The sequence below is a fragment of the Rhipicephalus microplus genome, chromosome 6, assembly GCF_043290135.1.
Source record: "Rhipicephalus microplus isolate Deutch F79 chromosome 6, USDA_Rmic, whole genome shotgun sequence".
NCBI lineage: Eukaryota > Metazoa > Arthropoda > Arachnida > Ixodida > Ixodidae > Rhipicephalus > Rhipicephalus microplus.
The window spans coordinates 171,750,513-171,768,753 of NC_134705.1; the positions used below are offsets into that span (position 1 = coordinate 171,750,513).

General features: G+C 45.0%; 1 protein-coding gene and 1 long non-coding RNA gene across 3 annotated transcripts in view; one reads left to right on the forward strand and one right to left on the reverse strand.

Moving 5' to 3' along the window:
* LOC142765653 (uncharacterized) overlaps positions 1-10,420 on the forward strand; it is a 28,932-nt gene extending 18,512 nt beyond the window's left edge. The window contains exons 2-3 of the long non-coding RNA XR_012884344.1: positions 1,210-1,483; positions 10,283-10,420. This is a non-coding gene — a long non-coding RNA (uncharacterized LOC142765653). The remainder of the gene's footprint in view (positions 1-1,209; positions 1,484-10,282) is intronic.
* LOC119167160 (uncharacterized) overlaps positions 1-18,241 on the reverse strand; it is a 349,532-nt gene that overhangs the window by 16,399 nt on the left and 314,892 nt on the right. For both annotated transcript variants that reach the window (XM_037418600.2, XM_075867002.1), the window contains 6 exons: positions 16,990-17,140; positions 15,409-15,554; positions 12,087-12,218; positions 10,255-10,396; positions 5,141-5,304; positions 1,249-1,458 (listed from right to left, as the gene is read on the reverse strand). In XM_037418600.2, the coding sequence (XP_037274497.1) occupies positions 1,249-1,458; positions 5,141-5,304; positions 10,255-10,396; positions 12,087-12,218; positions 15,409-15,554; positions 16,990-17,140 (945 nt within the window). The remainder of the gene's footprint in view (positions 1-1,248; positions 1,459-5,140; positions 5,305-10,254; positions 10,397-12,086; positions 12,219-15,408; positions 15,555-16,989; positions 17,141-18,241) is intronic.

Here is an 18,241-nt window from a genome sequence, read left to right on the forward strand (position 1 = left end):
TGTAGTGACTGGTTGTGTACTGTGCTCTCATAACACGAGCATTGTTTAACATGGCAAAGAACTATCAGCTCACTTTGTTGTTGAAGCAGCTGAAACCAAACATGATGACACTGAATGTGTGAGCGTGCCATCTATTTCACTTACCACATGAGAACTTTGTTTTCTTGATGAGACGCTCAATACAAATGGTAGATTTATGATTGGTCTGGCCCATAAACTTTCTTATTTTATTTATGCTTTCTTTGTATGTATACACGCATGAACATCTCGCATTGAATGTTCAGTTTAAGTAAGTGCTAGTCGCTTCTCTATTTTGCATCTTTCCTTAGCAAAATAATTGCACTACCTTCAATGATGCTAGAAAGAAGCGGCATTTTAAGAGCTCGTTTTTCTTTGTTAGACACAATATTAATGAGCACTAACAGACAATGACGCCAAGGGAAGTACAGGGGATGTTATTACTAGTAGTAATTGTCAAGTAAATGTAAACATATAAAAGTGGACGAAAAGGTAACTTGCTGTTAGCAGGGCCGAACCTGCGACCTACGAATGTTGAGTCCGACGCTCTACCAACTGAGCTACAGTGGAGGTCGTACCCCTGATGTTTTTATGGCGTATACATGTGCATTTAAACCTGAGAGTGTCAGTCAGCCCCGCTAGTAGTTATGACGGCAAGTGCGAAACACTCTTTGGCTGTCAGCTGGTGTCGTGTAGCATGTGATCTTATAAGTCAGCTGCCAGGTGCTACATGGCAGCCGGTAGCGCAAGCAAGACCATGTACTACACGACCCCAACAGACAGACAAAGAGTGTTTCGCACTCGCCATCATGGCTACTAGCGGGGCTGACTGACACTCTCCCATTTAAACCAACTTTTACACCCCATGAGGTGGACGGGGTTAGGACCGTCACCGTAGCCGAGTTGGCAGAGCATCAGACATGTTAATCCAAGGACATAGGTGAGGTGCCTGCCAGTGCAAAGTTAGCTTTTCGTATACTTTTCTTTCTTCAGATTTACATTAAAATTAATCCTAATAACATCCCCTGTATATTCCCTGGCATCAATGTCTGTTCGTTCGCATTAATATCATGTCTTCTATGATGCCATGTTTCGATATCCACTTGCACACTTCTTGTTCTTCATCTGTGGCGGCAGCTGCTACAAGTTTAAATATGAATGCCCACCAGCTTGCTCACGGTTCTACATCAGGATGCAGTTTAAAACGAGCAATCTCGTCAGGCAACGCACCTGAGTAGTTGCAGCGGTGGCCGCCACGATGGTGCCATTTGCGAGGACCGCGGAGTTGGCGAGGTCTGGCAGGGCAGGGGCGTTGGGACCCGAGATGCCGTTGCAGACGCTGGACACCGAGGCCAGCCGAAGGAGCCTCTTGTTGCGGCGGCATTGCTCGCCAATCTCCAGGAGGAGCCTTTGCTGGTCCTGAACGCTGTCCTTGGCATCCTGTGCATGCACGTTCCAACAATAGGTACATGTCACATGTTGCATGCCCACAACAGATCGGTTATTGTCAAACTACTGCCAGTCACAGAACCCTTTGACATTAGAGCTCATATAAAAAGCCAACTCTTAAAAATCAATTCTAATCTAGCTCTAATATATGGAGTGCAAATTAAACACAAAATGAACGCAAACACCTAAAGGACAGGACGAGTGTTCGAACTATCTCTTTCGCTTTGTGTTTGTCTGATTCGTGCCCCGTATGATATATTAAACCAACCAGCCCCTCAAGAAGAACCCTTCAGCTTTCTTTCAGTTATCATGCCTTGCTACTTAACTTGGTTGACTAATGAATCTCCGGCTGCCAATATTTCATGAGAACATCAGGTAGAACTATTAAGCACTTTTGGCTATCATGTTCGACAACTGTATCAGCTGTTGTTTCTGGCTCAGGCATGCCCAGTAGAGGCACATGCCTGCAGGACCTGCAGGATGCAGCACATGGCCTCTGAGATCGTGGAATATCAGCCAAGGCCAAGTATTTGGTCAGTGTACCTATGGCATTTACTTGTTCCTGACTGCTAAGTGTATACTGTATTAACACATAGGATATCTCAGAAGTCTCAAGCTTGCGGCCCGCGACCCTTACTTTAGAGGCCCATCCTGCAATGACTGCCTTTGACCTATATCTTTTAAAAATAGTATTTGTAGTAAGGGTGTCTGTGAGCTACACAGACATGACTGGTCTCATGCGTTCCTTTTTTGAGGCAACCCAGGCACTAAGCATCGGTTCAAACATTACCGTGAAAAAAGAACTTCATATTTCAGGATCGGTGTCCAGATTTCAATCATTCTGCAGATTGATATCAATGCTTCTCAATTCTTCTCAATGCCTGACTGAAATCCCTTTTGTAAATCGTGCATTTGTGAGATATGGAAAAGGCTTTCTTTTGTTTGCCAATGTTAATGACATGTTCTTAATCCTCCCCCTAACCCCTTGTCGTTTCTCACTGCCCCAGTCCTTGAAAGACTGTGTTTAGTGTCTGTTACCCACCGGCTGAGATGAGTTTGAGACCCTGCAACAGCTTAAGGAGCAATGACTGTATTTACTCTTGTAATGAACGCACTCGCATAATCCGTCTTTTCCATTTTCCTGTGCTGCCCTCTGGCGTTTTAGTAGGGTTTGGTAGGGGCCAGGAGAAGTGGCATTGCTAGAACGAAGGCCTCCTGGACGAGAATTTATTTCACAACTTTTCTGCTTGGGAAGGGCGCATGCGCCGCGGCATCATGGAAAAGGCGGACTACACACCTCCCACTTTGGTCGACAAAACCTGGATCCTTTTTCTCACGCGCAATAAACGAACCTTCTATATTCAACCGCTGCAGTTCTGTGAACGGACACGTAGCGCCTCCTCGCCCATCGACTCTTTTCTGTTTTTTATTATGCCAAGCCTCGTCGGCTCGCTCCCTCCCCCCCCTTTGATGTGGACAGCGAGGCAGCGGCCCTATTTTGTCGTTAATCTTGTTATCGGCGGTTTGTTTTGATGCATCAGTGGTAGCTCGCTGCAATGTTGGTTACTTGCTGCAATGTCAACGTCGTTTCCACGGTCGTCATGCAGTCGTTGAGGAGTTGGCAAAGTGCAATGCAGCATCGCAGCGCACGCTTGTGGACACTCCTGACGAGATCATAGCGCATATCGTTAAGGTTAAACGAGTGTAAGAAAAGAAAACTGTGAAAAACTTTTCGGAGTGCGTGGGCGGCGTGGGGACAGCTTGCAAAAGATAGCATTGTCAACTATCAAAGATGAGTGAAGCACAACAAAAAAGCTGCTGTTAAAGAGTGTACGCATATGCCAATCGCAAAAGGTTAAGCTATCTAATTTTTTTTTTGCATTATTAATTACCGCATTTTTTGGGGGAAAAGAGTATGTCCATTACACGAATATGTATGGCAATATTCGCATTTCAGGATGTTGAACTGAAAGAAACAATTTTATGAAAGAATTCAGTGTCAGGATTTAACTGCCATGGTAAGGAGTTCGCAGGGGCACCCCTGATGGAACTGCATGTTTCGCTTTCTGGTGTTGAATTGAGAACAAAGAAAACAGTAATAATGCTTCACATTATACTCAATCAACCAGACTAGTATCAGTTTGTAGAAGAGCCACTGTGTCAACGACCTAGAGAGAATCTGTTGTCTCTGAAGAATAACATGTATGTGCTACTGTCTCCCCATTGCACCCAGTGCAAATACTCGCCAAAGTTACAAAAAACAACAATTTGGTATACTGATCATAAAGATTTGCTGTTAAGAATGGGGGTAAAGGCAGCACATACTGAGCATAAAGGGCCAGCAAAGCATAAGTCAGGCCTCAATTGCAGCAACCTCACAAGAAGTGCCATTTCTTGATAGTATAGTACTTTTCAATAGCTTTTGCTTTGTAATGCATAGTTGATATTTTCCCCCTATGGCATGTTCCAGCTTTATACGCAATACACATCTTCTGTTAGTAAATTTAGTTCGAGTCGGGGTTCATCCTGTTTCTCTACGTTCTCTCCACAGTGTCTACATTTTTCGTGTTCTCCTATTTTATCATATCAGTCTGGACTGTCAATTTGAAGTACGACGGCACATCACTAGGTCTCTTCAAATATGCCTTCTGCCCAGGAACAATGGCTTTGTGGAATATTTTATCAGCAGAACATTGTGGATCACAAGGCTGTGGATTTAGTTTATGAAGCTACGTGCCCCAAACAATGTTGCTTGCAATGGCACTGTGCTCAATTTTTCAAATGAAAAATTTAATGTACTGTTCTTGACATTCTTTTTTCTATTTTCATTTATGCCAATTTTTTTTTGCACCATATGACATTCATCCTAAATGCTCATTATGGATGATACAAACTGCTTCTGTTGACATGTAGCTGCATGTCGTTCTTGCTGTGTTTTAAGTGAGCCAAAGCTAAATGCTTACCAGTATGTATCCATGCGTGTATTTTATTTTCCTAGTTCCTTCCCTCAGTTTCCATGCATACAACCATCAGAAGCTATGGGCAAGTACTGCATCTGTGACATTTAAACACTGATAACTTGAGGGTGATGTTGTACGAGTGCCCGCACAGGGAGAAGTGTCGACAAAAACTTGACTAGGCTGTTACAAACAAATCAGCGCCATCCCTGCCAATCTTCAGCACATGCCTTCGCTGACATGACATAAAGCTAAAAACGAGTATTGCGCCATATTTTAAACATTATCATCATCATCATCATCGACCTGACTGCCCACTGCAGGGCAAAGGCCTCTACCATATTCTGCCAGTCAACCCGGTCTTGTGCTTGCTGCTGCCACACTATCCCCGCAAACGTCTACAGTCTCATCTGCCTACCCCTAGCGTGCTTAACTGTCTTCTCTTGGAATCCAGTAAGTTACTCTTAATGACCAGCGGTCATCAATTGCTTACGAGCTGCATGCCCTGCCCATGTCGATTTCTTCTTGATTTCGGCAAAGCTGTCCTTACCAATCATTTGTTCTTTGATCTGCTGTGCCCTCTTTTTGTCTCTTGAGGTTACACCTATCATTTTCCTTTCTTTTGCTTTCTGCATCGCCTTCAATTTATGTTGAACCTTCTCTGCAAGCTTCCAGGTTTCAAATGCCACAGAAATATGCAAATTAATGGAGTTTACGTTTTCGGCTTTGACTTGGTCCAGGTCTAGCCGCGTGACGCTCTTGCTGAGCTTCAGCGACTGAGCCAGTGCCATGAGGCCGCCAACTTCGATCTTGTTCTCCCGCAGGTCCAACCTCGCAATGATCTGGCTGTCGGCGATAAACTCTGCCAAGGCAATGGCACCTGCAGCACACCCGCAAAATGTTCTTAATACGCATAGCATTTACATTAGCCAAGAAAAAGTATCTGTGACTCGATTGAAAACAAACCAGCTAGCATGACTGTCTTTCACAGGTGAAGAGCAGGTGCTGCAATTCTGCGGAGAGAGAGCTCGCATCTGTTTCTCAGGTTGTCACCTGAGAGAGACCCCTCAGAAAAGGGACAAGAACTGTTCCATAGGGCACTTATGAAGGGATTCAACTGTAAAGGGTGCTGCGAGTAGAAAGAAGGCATGCGATTAAGGCCAGGCACCTCTCTGGACACAAAAGATTGGAAAAACAGCCAACGAAAAGAATGCCACATTTGAGAGCACATACTTCAAGCAGTGAGGATACTTGAATACAATTTTTTAGCTTCACAGTGCGACTCCACATAGCAAAGTGTCCAAAGCCACTACAGAAGTAAGGGTAGCGAAAATATAGATGTACAGCCCACATGCAGATTCAGCACCACTTTGACAAGGAGCTCTTGTGAACCTTAGAAGTGGATGAACCATCACTGCCCTACAGCTATATAAATGCTCAAATAATCAATGCTAGCACTGCTGGAATACCATTACACACAGTAAAAAAAATCATGTAAAAACGTAAAACCTTCTAAATGGTTGTGTCACCTTGCTTGAAGCACCCGCAATTAAAGGGCCAGTAAGCAACTCCGAGGTCAAACAAATTTAATGCAAAGAAATATGGCCTGATATCTGAAAACTGCCGCGATCATAAACGGGAATGCGCCACTGAAATCAATTGAATCTAACTACTCATGACTACCACCAAAAAGGAAGAAGGCAACAGTGCGACCAACGACAAATGGCCCGGGAAGCGATACCAGCGAGCCGAAGACCTTGAATACGTAAAACGAGAGAATATTATAGGGAACGAGAAATGCAGCTGTGGCTGTGAGAAGACCGCGAAGTGATGAAAGGCCTACGTCAGCAACAATGTGCCTGTGTCATGTCTGTGACTGTCTGTGGTTTAGCTCAAACCTCTCTGTTGTGAATCCAGATAGAAGCAATCTAGCATCACCTAGCTAAGGCCTAGAAACAACCTAGAATCAACCAGATTAGTTTTCGGAATTGTCCAGTTTCACTGCCTCAGGACGTGCTTGGCTTAGTGGAAGATTCAACGATTTTTTTTTTTTTTTGCCTGGAAGCAAACTGCACCTGCAGGTGTTCACGTGTTACGGACCATGGCCTGGGTTTTTTCTTGTTTTCTCAAATTAATTTGGGCCGAGGGCGAGCACATGCATACCTCTGTGTTTTTTCTTTGTATTTTATTTGTGAGCACCTCAAAAACCAAACTCTGAACTCAGCTAACTTAAAAACGCAGAAGATGATAGAACTGCTGCAGTCAATTGCCTCTCCACTCAAAGAAATACAGTCTAATTTAATAAAATAATGGTGGTGCAACAGATATTACCAAGGAAAAAAGGAGACAGGAGAGAGTGCCAGACTTTTAGCTCGTTTATTTTCCTCGCATCACCCGAATATACTATATGCTTCCAGTATGCTGTTAAGTTTGGCCTGGAAATTCATATGGGCAGACGCCATTGTGTGTGAGCCGGTCTACTGGGGAGGCTCTCAATCCCTTCGGCGCCCAGTCTGCCAGACGCTGTCGAAGATTTGAGCAATTATCCAGACCATGCGGCAAGCAAAGGTGAGTTCCCGACTTTCAAATGCGGACCCTTTCATCGTCCCTTCGAACAGCGGCGGTGCCTGATGACCTTGGCAACTCATCTGGCGACGGGGAAGCTGATTGACCGGCGCCAGAGCTGACAAGAGAGCGGCGCTCCTTTTAATCCTCAATCAAGTAGACGACTGGCCAGCTGCCTATGGCCAGGCATTGTCCCTGCTAGCCGGAGGATGAGACGTCGTGTCGCCAAGACGCCGTTGACCGTTCGAGAAAGGACAACAATGACAGCATCTTCCTGGAAGAGACCGCGGCGGCCACCGCAAATCACCCCGCTAATTAGGCGAGCTGTGCAGCAGACCCTTTGATGTATGCTGTCAGGATCGTGGGACCTCTCGACTAGCGGCACACACACGATGAGGAAGAGCCCCACTGGCACCACCTTGCAGTGCAGTGATCACGACTCAATATTGGACATTCACGTGGACCGTGCATGCTCATCCCCCTCACCTGTTGTGTGTGTGTGATCGGTGTTCCACTCGGAGAGGAAGAGCCCGACAGGGCTTAAAACGACGCCGCTGAGTGCTGCACGTAGCTCTGAACTATGTAACGTTCAACCACCACGCTCGTGGTTTGGGAAACCCCTAACCTTTCTTTGCTGTAAATATGAGTAAATAGTTCCATAAACCTGTTTGTTTTCGTATCTTTTTCTTATCAGCGTTCAGTTCCTCCACCCGGTTACACCACGCTACCACAGGAGACCGGGTAGACACCCATTTGCAACAACTGGTGGCAGCGGTGGGATGCCATCAGCAACTTCCTCCTTCCTCCTTCTGACCCGCAACAACTGGTGGCAGCGGTGGGATGCCATCATCAGGAACGCACTCCTTCGACACAGACCTTAACAATGCGCACAAGGAGAGGGCGTAGCACAAGCGACTATCACTTTGCACACACAGAAAGCTATCCCACAGCGCTATCTATAAACAGGTATTCTTTCTTGTACAAAGTGATCGACGCAACACTGACTCATTCGTTTTCCTTCCTTTGTATGTGGTATGCCTCCAGTACTTCACATGCTAACGTTTCCCTGATTTGTCCTAACACACATGTCTCTCAGCATTAAATGACTGGTTGATGTCTAAAAACTGCAAATGATTGTCTTGAGTTGGCTACCTCAAGACAATCACTTGCAGTTTTTAGACATAGAGTTGTCATTAAACGCTACACATTCGTGCTGAATGTCCAGCCCCCGTGACGCAAAGACCTCCTGCCTTACGAATCAGCACACTTGAAAACTGTAAAAAAGAGCCATTGCAACAATGTGTCTTCGATCTGCGTTGTTCAACTCGTACAAGCACACCATGGACAACAGTTTTCAGGAACAGATTTCAAGGCTGGTTGCAGCTGGTTCACCTTCGGCGGTCTTCACCAGTGTGTCTGAACCTCTGCTTTGGAAGCTTAAAGGATGCAGCAGACACCCCGAGGCTGTGCGAAAAAAGGAGCCACTGGTTCTGCCTTACATGCACAAAATTGCCCACAATTTGAAGAAAGTTGCAAACAGGCATGATGATCAAGTAGTTTTCTCCGCACCCAACAAGCTGTCGAAGCTCTGTGCCCGCATTTGTTCGCAGAAAGCTAACCTTTCATCCGAAAAGAAGCGCGCCCGGCCAGTTCTGTGTCGCATACCGGGCGTTATTTAATTAATTCCGTTGAGCTGTGGCAAGGTGTACATAGGCCAAACAGGACGCTGCGTTAATGATCGCCTTAGGGAGCATATCTTATTGAAGAATGGTGTGGGTTCACACCTGCCGTTACATTGTGCTTCGTGCGGCTGCGCACCACTATTCCGAGAGACACGTGTGTTAGGACAAATCAGGGAAACGTTAGCACGTGAAGTACTGGAGGCATACCACATACAAAGGAAGGAAAACGAATGAGTCAGTGTTGCGTCGATCACTTTGTACAAGAAAGAATACCTGTTTCTAGATAGTGCTGTGCGATAGCTTTCTGTGTGTGCAAAGTGATAGTCACTTGTGCTGCACCCTCTCCTTGTGCGCATACTGGAAGCATGTATATTTGGGTGATGCGAGGAAAACAAACGAGTTGAAAGTCTGGCTGTCTAGCTCGTCTCCTTCTTTTTTCCTTGCTAATATCTGTTGCGCCACCATCAATTTATTAAGCTATGCACCAACTCGCACAACGTCACACTCTGCTAAAGCAGTCGAACTTCTTTAACTTAAGAGATGCTGATGTAAGAGACAAATTGGCATAAGAGATGCCAGTGGGCCAGCAGTAATAAAGTATGGGTAGATAAGAAAATGCATAGATGGTATTTTGCTTATAAAAGACATCTCATATAAATGTCAAGAGCTTCTGCCAGCAGCATGCCTCTTATATAGGGGTTCACCTGCAGTTCCACCTTTGTTCTTGGCACTTTTCTCAAATGACGGGGTCATTGACCACGCAGCTCACAAGGTCTGTGTGTATAGCAGTGAGGCTGGGGCTCGTAAGAAGTGTTTATTGATCGCATCAGTACAAATTACCTAAATTCCTGAAAAAAGGTTTTCTTGGGCATTGATATGCCGAATACGATGAGATTCAAACCCTGCAAAGACCTCCTTCTCTGATTGTCAGCTGCCATAATTTCTTTTGGAGAAATCCTGGCACACTGGTTGTGATGGCACACCATCGAAATTGTGGCTTTTCAGGCTACTCTTAAGCGTTGAGAACCACAAGAAGTCTACTGGGCTTACATCAGGGCTGATCTAGTGCTGACAAAGCCCTCATATAATACTGACAGACTCCCAAATCTCTGGAGAAACCTGAAAGGTCAACACTTTAACAATGTTCCTGCCATCCGATCAGCTGTCACAGTCTCCAAAAGGGGTGACGGCAGCCGACTTTACAGAAAACCTTTGCAGCATGGGAATCGTGCCGTAAACAGTATGTGATGCCTAAGGAAAGTATATTGTCAAAAACTTGAATAGCATGCACCGATCGAACGAGTAAATTCTTTTTACAAGACCGAATCTCATTACCTTATGGATCGGCCCTATGACATCACTCTCGATGTACGAGGTCATTGGCGCAGACTTTTGTGCCCCCGCCTTTGTAGTGGAAATGCCACTGCCTTCTTAGAGTTGCTCTCGTCATTGCATGCACACGTGGCACGACCCTGATGCGCCCCTACACATGTGGCACGTGTATGCACAAGTGCCTGTCATGCACGTGGCATATGCCCGGCACGTGTACAGGCATATGCTGCCAAAGTGATAAGAGGACAAACCTTCACACGTTATCTTCGTGTTCTGCAGGCCCAGGTTGCAGACGGACTTGTTGCGCATGAGCGCCTCGCGCAGAATGAGCAAGCCGTCGTCCCCGATAGCGTTGTGACCCAAGTTGAGGGTAATCAGGGACTTCGTGGCAACCTGTGTGAAGAGGGCGACACGTCTGGCTCTGAAAAACACGCAATATCTGCCGCCTTCTGCCCATAGTGGGATGCGAAGGACAAACCATCAAGTGAGTTGGTAATTCGTCTTGAAGCATTGATGCGCGAAATAGATGCTAACGCAATAAAGAAACATTAGACAAGAGACACTTGAATACAAATGAACATAACAAAAACCAGCACTGTCATTTGCAGATTGATTGATTGATATGTGGGGTTTAACGTCCCAAAACCACTATATGATTATGAGAGACGCCGTAGTGGAGGGCTCCGGAAATTTAGACCACCTGGGGTTCTTTAACGTGCACCCAAATCTGAGCACACGGGCCTACAACATTTCCGCCTCCATCGGAAATGCAGCCGCCGCAGCCGGGATTCGAACCCGCGCCCTGCGGGTCAGCAGCCGAGTACCTTAGCCACTAGACCACCGCGGCGGGGCCTGTCATTTGCAGAAGCCAAATTCCTGTGTTGAAAGAAAAAGTAGCACGTGAAATAGAAGAAGCTTTCTTTTTAACACTTTCAGATGCCTTTCATTAAGAACGGTCATTAAACTGAGTCAAACTTACACATTACTTCAAGACACTCCATATTTCATTGCAACAAAAATAATGCCATAATATATCATTTTTAATATTTGGTAATAATTAATCTGAATGAAAGTGTAATTGAACATCTATTCATCATGAATTAATCAATGGAATGAAGTAACAGAATTCTGGGGGCTCATGTTTGTTTCACACAACCGTAACAAAAATGACCAGATCCTGAAATCATTCATGTTATATTTTTGCTTCAATAAAAGTAAATATCAGGCTAGAAATTTAATGAGAAATCACCTTCGTTTATGTTCATTTTAAGCTAAAAAATGATGCGGAAGTAAGATAGCTGGCTGGGCGGGTTGGTTGAAATGTATGGGTTTGAACAGTGCAAAATACAGGATCACGAAGGAGAACAGACATATGTCCTAAGCTTATTTTCTTTCTTAGTCGTGTCTCATAAGAACAAAAGCTCTTATGAGCCCACAACAGCCAATTTTGGCGGCTTAGTCGCCTGCCTCAACTGCTGCCGGTATCTGTTACTGCTACCGTGCGCAACGAGGAACAATGTCCACCAGTGAGTGGGATCTAACAACAGGCCCTGTGCACGACAGTCTAGTATACTACCACAGAGCCACACCAGTTTGTCAGACTCCTTTGCAAGAATTCTTTATGCAGACATCATGTTGGGCGAGGAATCGCAGCAACAGATGTAATATAGCATGGTTAAAAGATAAAAAAAGACCAGGTACCACACGATGCAACTTACGTAACAAGTGGGTCGATTAGCAGCCACAATGATAAAAGGTTCAACCATAAGTCTTCATCATCATCAGCCACAGCCTCAACAACGAGCACATAGCACGCCTAACAGCTAGATGTGTATTGACTAGCTCGCTTTTCAGTGTAACGATGATTATTGGCATAGTAAGTAGTTCCCTACTTTGAAAATTATGATGATTTATGAAAAAGTTATTACAGGACTTGTAGCATTTGCCCCAGAAGAGTTGATAGGGGGCCCCAGAAAGACCGCTTCTCCAGCTTCCGTTTAACTGAGCTACAAATTTCCGAAGTTCTGTTGTTGCTGATGTTTTGGAACTGACAAGGTAAATCATATGTGTTTGTGGTGCTCACCAGGGCCCGCGAGATGTGCCTCATGCCTGCCGGCGAAATGCCGTTGTTCCAGAGCACCAGAGTCTTGAGCCCCTTGTCGGCGCTGTCGGGCTGCTGCGCTATTCCGTCCGATAGATGCGATACGCCAATGTCCTGCAAGAATGGAAGTGCGGTCAGACACCGACATACGAAACACAGACGTGACGAATTACCATTCGAGATATACTGAACCTAAAAAAATATTTTAATGTTTGCACTATGTCGCACAAAGCTCGGCACAGCGAAGCGCAGGCCCGTTGCTGCTCGTACTCTTCGTCGACTGACATGTCTATCATCCGGATGTGCGGCTTCCTCCTAGAAAATATGCACTTTCTTAGGATGACCCGCAACTCGATGTACACGAGTAGGTGCAGACAGGCCACGTGCTATGGCGCGAAGGTTGTGCGCGATGTCTCCATCGATGAATGCGGCTTGCTTGGTTCCTCTTTATTTCACTTTTTTTTCTCTCTCTCTACTTCTTTTTCTCTCTTTTTTTGATGTTCTTTTCTCCGTATCTCTTTTCCTTTTAGGAGCGAAGCTCCTTAGGCTTGCATGATGTCCATTGTCATCGTCGTCGTAGGTCCTCACTGGACCGAAACACAGATGTTACGTATACTGTACAAAGAGCATTCATTATGTGCATATGGTTTAAGAAGAGATTGTACTCTTTGTGTCCATCTGTATGCCCGTGCACCCACCCGCGCATCTATACGTCCATCCATGCTTTCTTTTATATACTGGCCGACCACTTCAACGTCGACATTATGAACCTTATAACCTAGCTTCTCTCCATCATCAGCATTCACTTCATGCTTCATCTGCCAATCTACATTTCTTCCAGACTTTCTCTCTTTTGTTAAGACATTTTTTTTGTGCTACACTTTATTCTCTCCCCCAGCACCATCACGTATCTCCTCTCACTCACTTCCCTCTCCCACCTTCTTGCTACTCTATACCATACAAAGCTACGCTACACTGTGCAGAGCGCCTGGATGGCCGATTGATCAGAGCACTTGCCTTTCCATCAAGAATACACTGGTTCCGATTCCATGTGGTCGATAACTTTTTTTTTGCAAGAATTTCTCTATTTTTGTCTTTCTTTCAGTCTGTTTGTTTCTTTGTCTCCCAATTTCTCTCTGCACTCATTCTCTCATCCATCAAAGATCAACTTATCACAGACCACGCTGTAGAGGCGATGTACTGAGACTTGTCAAAATTCTGTGGCACATACCTGCTTATGACGATGGTTTGCAACGGAGTCGACATTTCACAGCTGGCTTAGACAGCCTTGCTGTTTAGAAGTTCAAGCAGCTTCGCCGAACCAATGTAGCAAAAGCAGCAGATCTGGTGGCAACACTGATATTTGATATGTGGGGTGTAACGTCCTAAAACCACCATGTGATTATGACAGACGCCGTAGTCGAGGGCATCGGAAATTTCGACCACCTGGGTTTTTTTACTGGCACCCAAATCTGAGCACACGGGTTTACAGCATGTCTGCCTCCATCGAAAGTGCAGCCACCGAAGCCAGGATACGATCCCACGACCTGCGGGTCAGCAGCCGAGTACCTTAGCCGCTAGACCACCGCGGCGAGCTCATACTGCTACTTGATTGTTTCACTTTGCTCTATAAAAGTTCTTCCGCCATCTGCCAACATGAAAGCTCAGTTTTCCTATCCAAAGCCACATAACGTTACTTGCCACGCATGTAACACATAGCTGCTCTATATTGTGACAGAGGCCAGCACAATTCACGAAGGGGCCTGCTTGCCTATTGACTCTCCCCGACAGCGTCGCTATTTGCACATATTGTGTGAAATTCTAGAAAGCACAGCGAGTGTCCTGAATGAAACATCAACCGTTTGCATTTCCTTGCTCTGCTTGCCCTTTGCCTAGAACACAATCTATATACATATATATTACAGAGAGTGCATGACATCAGTTGTGGCCAAATATTTTCATTAGAGCTTCCTTTTTTTTATTCAACCAGAGGTTAGTAGTGGATTTATGACTGTGGCAAATGCCTGCTGGGAGCTTCTTCACATTCCACAGGGACTTTCCACTAACCTCAACATTAAAATGCTCCACTTTTGAAACAGTGCCTCTACAATATCAGTATGCAACCAACATGATGTACTGCTGAAGAGGGCTCAATGTCTTGATTGGCCATAGTGTTCGTTGTACTTATCGTAAAACCACCCACGACATTCAATGTTTCGCACATGTGTGCTGATGTAATGAAAAGCCAGCGTGGCCCATACAGCGCATGCGTGTCTTAGGGCATGGGTTTTAATGCTGTGAGACTAAATGAACACGCACAATGAAAGTATTTAATGAAATGCGTAAATAACCCTTGATTTCCATGTGATAACTAGACCTTAGAGTACTATCAGGCAAATGAGTATTGGATATGTGTTCAAGATAGCTCACTTGTTACCAAACACAGAAAACACGAGCATTGTCCTCTTGGTGCGTGGTATTGCAACACAGTATGTCTTGTTTAAACAAAGCAATAAGGTTTCTCTTTTTCTTTCAGTCTTCTTTATGACAAGCGCAAGTTTCATACAGTGATTTGTGAATGTTACCGAGACGGCAAAGCAAACTAGGCATGTTTATAACAGCGAAAACTGTTACGAGACCACAGCACCACCTGATTTCGCTGCCATAGTTATCTGCCGCCATCGCTGCTGATGTCCGTATTGCTATCGTGCATGAGAAAACAATATCCAGAGTTGAGTGGGCGTTGAACCCCCGGTCTTTGTATGACAGTTGAGTGTTCTACCAATGAGCCATGCCAGTGCTTGAAACTACTGCAGAAAGACGGTACACAGGTGTCACGTCGGGCAGTGAGTCACGTCAACGGAGGCATATAGTGTGAGTAAAGTAAGAACTGGGCGTCAATGTAAATTATGTCACAGGTGGACGGTTTGAAGCTTCGAATTACCACTTATTACGAAGGGTATCAGCCCTAATTTTTTATTCTCTTCAGCCCCAGCATCAATCAAGTGCACAAAATGACTAACAGATGTGTTGCAGGTACCTCGCTTCTTTGCAGAATGATTAATAATGTCACAGTGGGTACTCCCCTACTTCCAAATTTAATGATGACTTATGGCATGGTGGGTACCTTAGAACAGTGCTTGTAGCACTCCTTGCAAGAGAGTTTACAAGGGTTTATAGGGAAGCCGCTCCTCGAGCTTTTGTTGTGGCTTTGATGCATATTCACACAGGCCCGCTGTTTTTGTGACAGGGGCACACAATCTGCGCACGAGCCCTGGCCAGTACATGCAGTATATACACTCACTTGCAGACTATTCCCACGCAAGTCGAGGTACTCCAGGCGCGTGTTGGCCCGCAGCAAGTTTGCCAGCTGCAGACCGTCGGCACACGACATCCCATTGTCGCCGAGGTAGAGCTCTTTCAGAGCTGGGTTCAGCTTCAGTGCTGCCACTGTGGAGGGAAACACGAAAGCAAGCGATTTAGCCACACTTGCCACCACGACCTTCACTTGTTCTTTGAAGAGTTCAGTGAGATAACATGTGCAGTTTTTGGTAAGGGGCAAACTAAATGCAGTCGAACCAAACATGATGCCTGCAGGGCTGTCCATTTATTTTCCATTAGGGTAGGAGAGACTCACGAATTCAAGTGAGACATCAAAGTCTTTAGTATATAGAATGATATTCGCAATTGTTCGAGATCATGTTGTGGTGAAGCTGGTCTTTAAAGATAACGTGGGCTCAGCTATATGACTTCGAGCAGAAATAAGGACGATATGACCTGAACTGAAGATGATGGAGACGAAAGTATGTGGGTTACTAAACCCTAAATTGTTTTGTTTTGATTCGTTAGTACTGTATATAATGTTCTAAGTAGCTTGTGAAGCGATATATAACATTTAGTAAGTACTCTTTAGTATACTATTTTTGATATGTGACATGTCCTTTTTCTTATTGTTGAATGAGCTCTAACTAGCCTTCGATTACAAGTTCAGATGAGTTTCTCACGTCAGTGTATTTGTATCAACAGTTTTAAGTCAATAAATTTAATTTAAAGTACTTTCCAGTGTCCGCTTCACCCTTAACTGGCCGAGTCTGAATTCACAACAGATTCAGAAACGAAAATTAGGCAACGACTCTTTTTGCAAAACGGCCTGCCTTTGGTCGTCTGCTTCTTAGGTGTAACAGATGGAAATGCACAGCTCTTGGAACGCAACATCACTGGTCTTCAGCCATCGTTGTCGTCAAAAACAAGCGTGGTCATAACCTAGCGCTTAAGCTATGATGCAACAGGATCAACTGAGTAAGGTTACCCCCCCCCCCTTTACAAACAACGTATCAACACTCTTCAAATATAACATGTCTCTCTATATCTAAGCTTACCAAATCAAGCCAACTGACTTGTCTGTTGGTTTCAGTAGATTCTGTCTAACAAAGAAACGAGCCTCTTGGTCCATTCCCCTTCTTTCGTACTTCTACTGATCAAAGAGTTCATGTCATGACTATCATCAACATCTAGTGCAAACCTCGAGGCAGGACTCCTGAAGAACTCCGAAAGGTGTATCACTTCTCGTTCATTTCTTTCTCTAGGGTCACCATTCAGAAACATTGTGGCATATTTCGATAAAGGCAATCAGTTCCCATGAGCCGAATTACACACTTCACGGTGATCTTTCAGCGTTCACAACCCACAAAGACGCAGTGTCGAAAACAAATGAGTGCTTAATGCGTATACTTGTCCCTCGCGCGCACTGGAACATCACTGTGAATAGCAACCAGCTCACCCAACTTTCGGCACTACAGCGTTACACAAAAGAGGTCAGAGGTATGAAGCAGTAGCGACAGGTGCGGCTCGGGTGCTCACAGCCATACAGACCAGGAGTACTGACCTAAAATGACGAGCGAACGGCCCGTGAGGGAGCAGTTCTCGAGGTGCAGGGAGTTGAGGTGCGAGCCGAGCCTGAGCGCCCGTCCGAGGACGAGCAGGGTCTGCTCGCTCAGTGCTGTGCCTCTGGCGTCCAGGTGCTGCAAGCAGGGAGTCTGCGGAGAATGCGGCGATGAGAAATTATTAGCTTGTGTTTAGCTAAGTACGAGTGGCAGTAATGAATGAAAACAGAGAAATTTTCAGGGCTCTTTTTTTTTGTTGTTGAACACAATCTCAATGACACCAGCAGGCAAAAAAATACCAGGTCTGTGTTGAAGGTGCAGCACAGTGACAGTGAAAGCGGGAAGAGCGGCCTTTCAGAGCCTTTTCTGAACACTCTTTGGGTAACTGCTACAAGCACGCTTGCTGAGTGTCCACTAGGTCATAAATAATAATAATTTCTGTCTAGTCGGCGAGGATTCACTATGCTATCCTTCGTAATTCTTTGGAGAAGCGTGGTATTTGCTAAACACTTCTAACAAATCTTGCATTGAATTCAGTGGCTGACGATGATAAAGAATTACGCCTTCAGTGGGTATGTGCCACAGTTAATAGGTGATGAAGAACAAGCTTTTGTAATGTGTTGGAGCATTGGACAACCCACTCGTTACGCAATTCACATTGTGTGACACCTAGTTGTTTCTTTGCAGTTTTAAAATGCTTTATTACTTATATTAACACAATTCCTTGCCCGACATCAAGCCTGCCTAAGGCAAGTTTGTGTACAAGTCCAAAGCATTAAAAAAAAAAAAAATTGGCATGGCTCAGTGGTAGAATACTGGGCTGGCATGCAATGGACCTTACTTCTAATCTCACTATGTTACCACATGTCCTCGGTGTTTTTTTTATTCGAGTTTTTTTTTTGTTATTTCATGCGATTACAAACACCGGCGGCGGCGGACAACAAGGGTGCTGCGCGTGACTCTTGTTGTGATACCATAACAGCTTTAGCTGTAAAAAGTGTTTCACACTCGCCATCATAGCTACATGGTCAACACTGAACAACACTACCACATATAAGTCCACTATATCCAATAAAGTGGATGGTTGGTTGGCTGCCACTGTAGTTCGATTGGTAACACACTGAACGCATTATTTGCTGCTTGCAGGTTTTGTCCTTGCCAACGGCAAGTTGTCTTTTCGTTCTAATTTCTGTACGTTTATACCATAAATATTAAAAATAATTTCGCCTAAACTTAGCTTAGCTTAATTGTCTG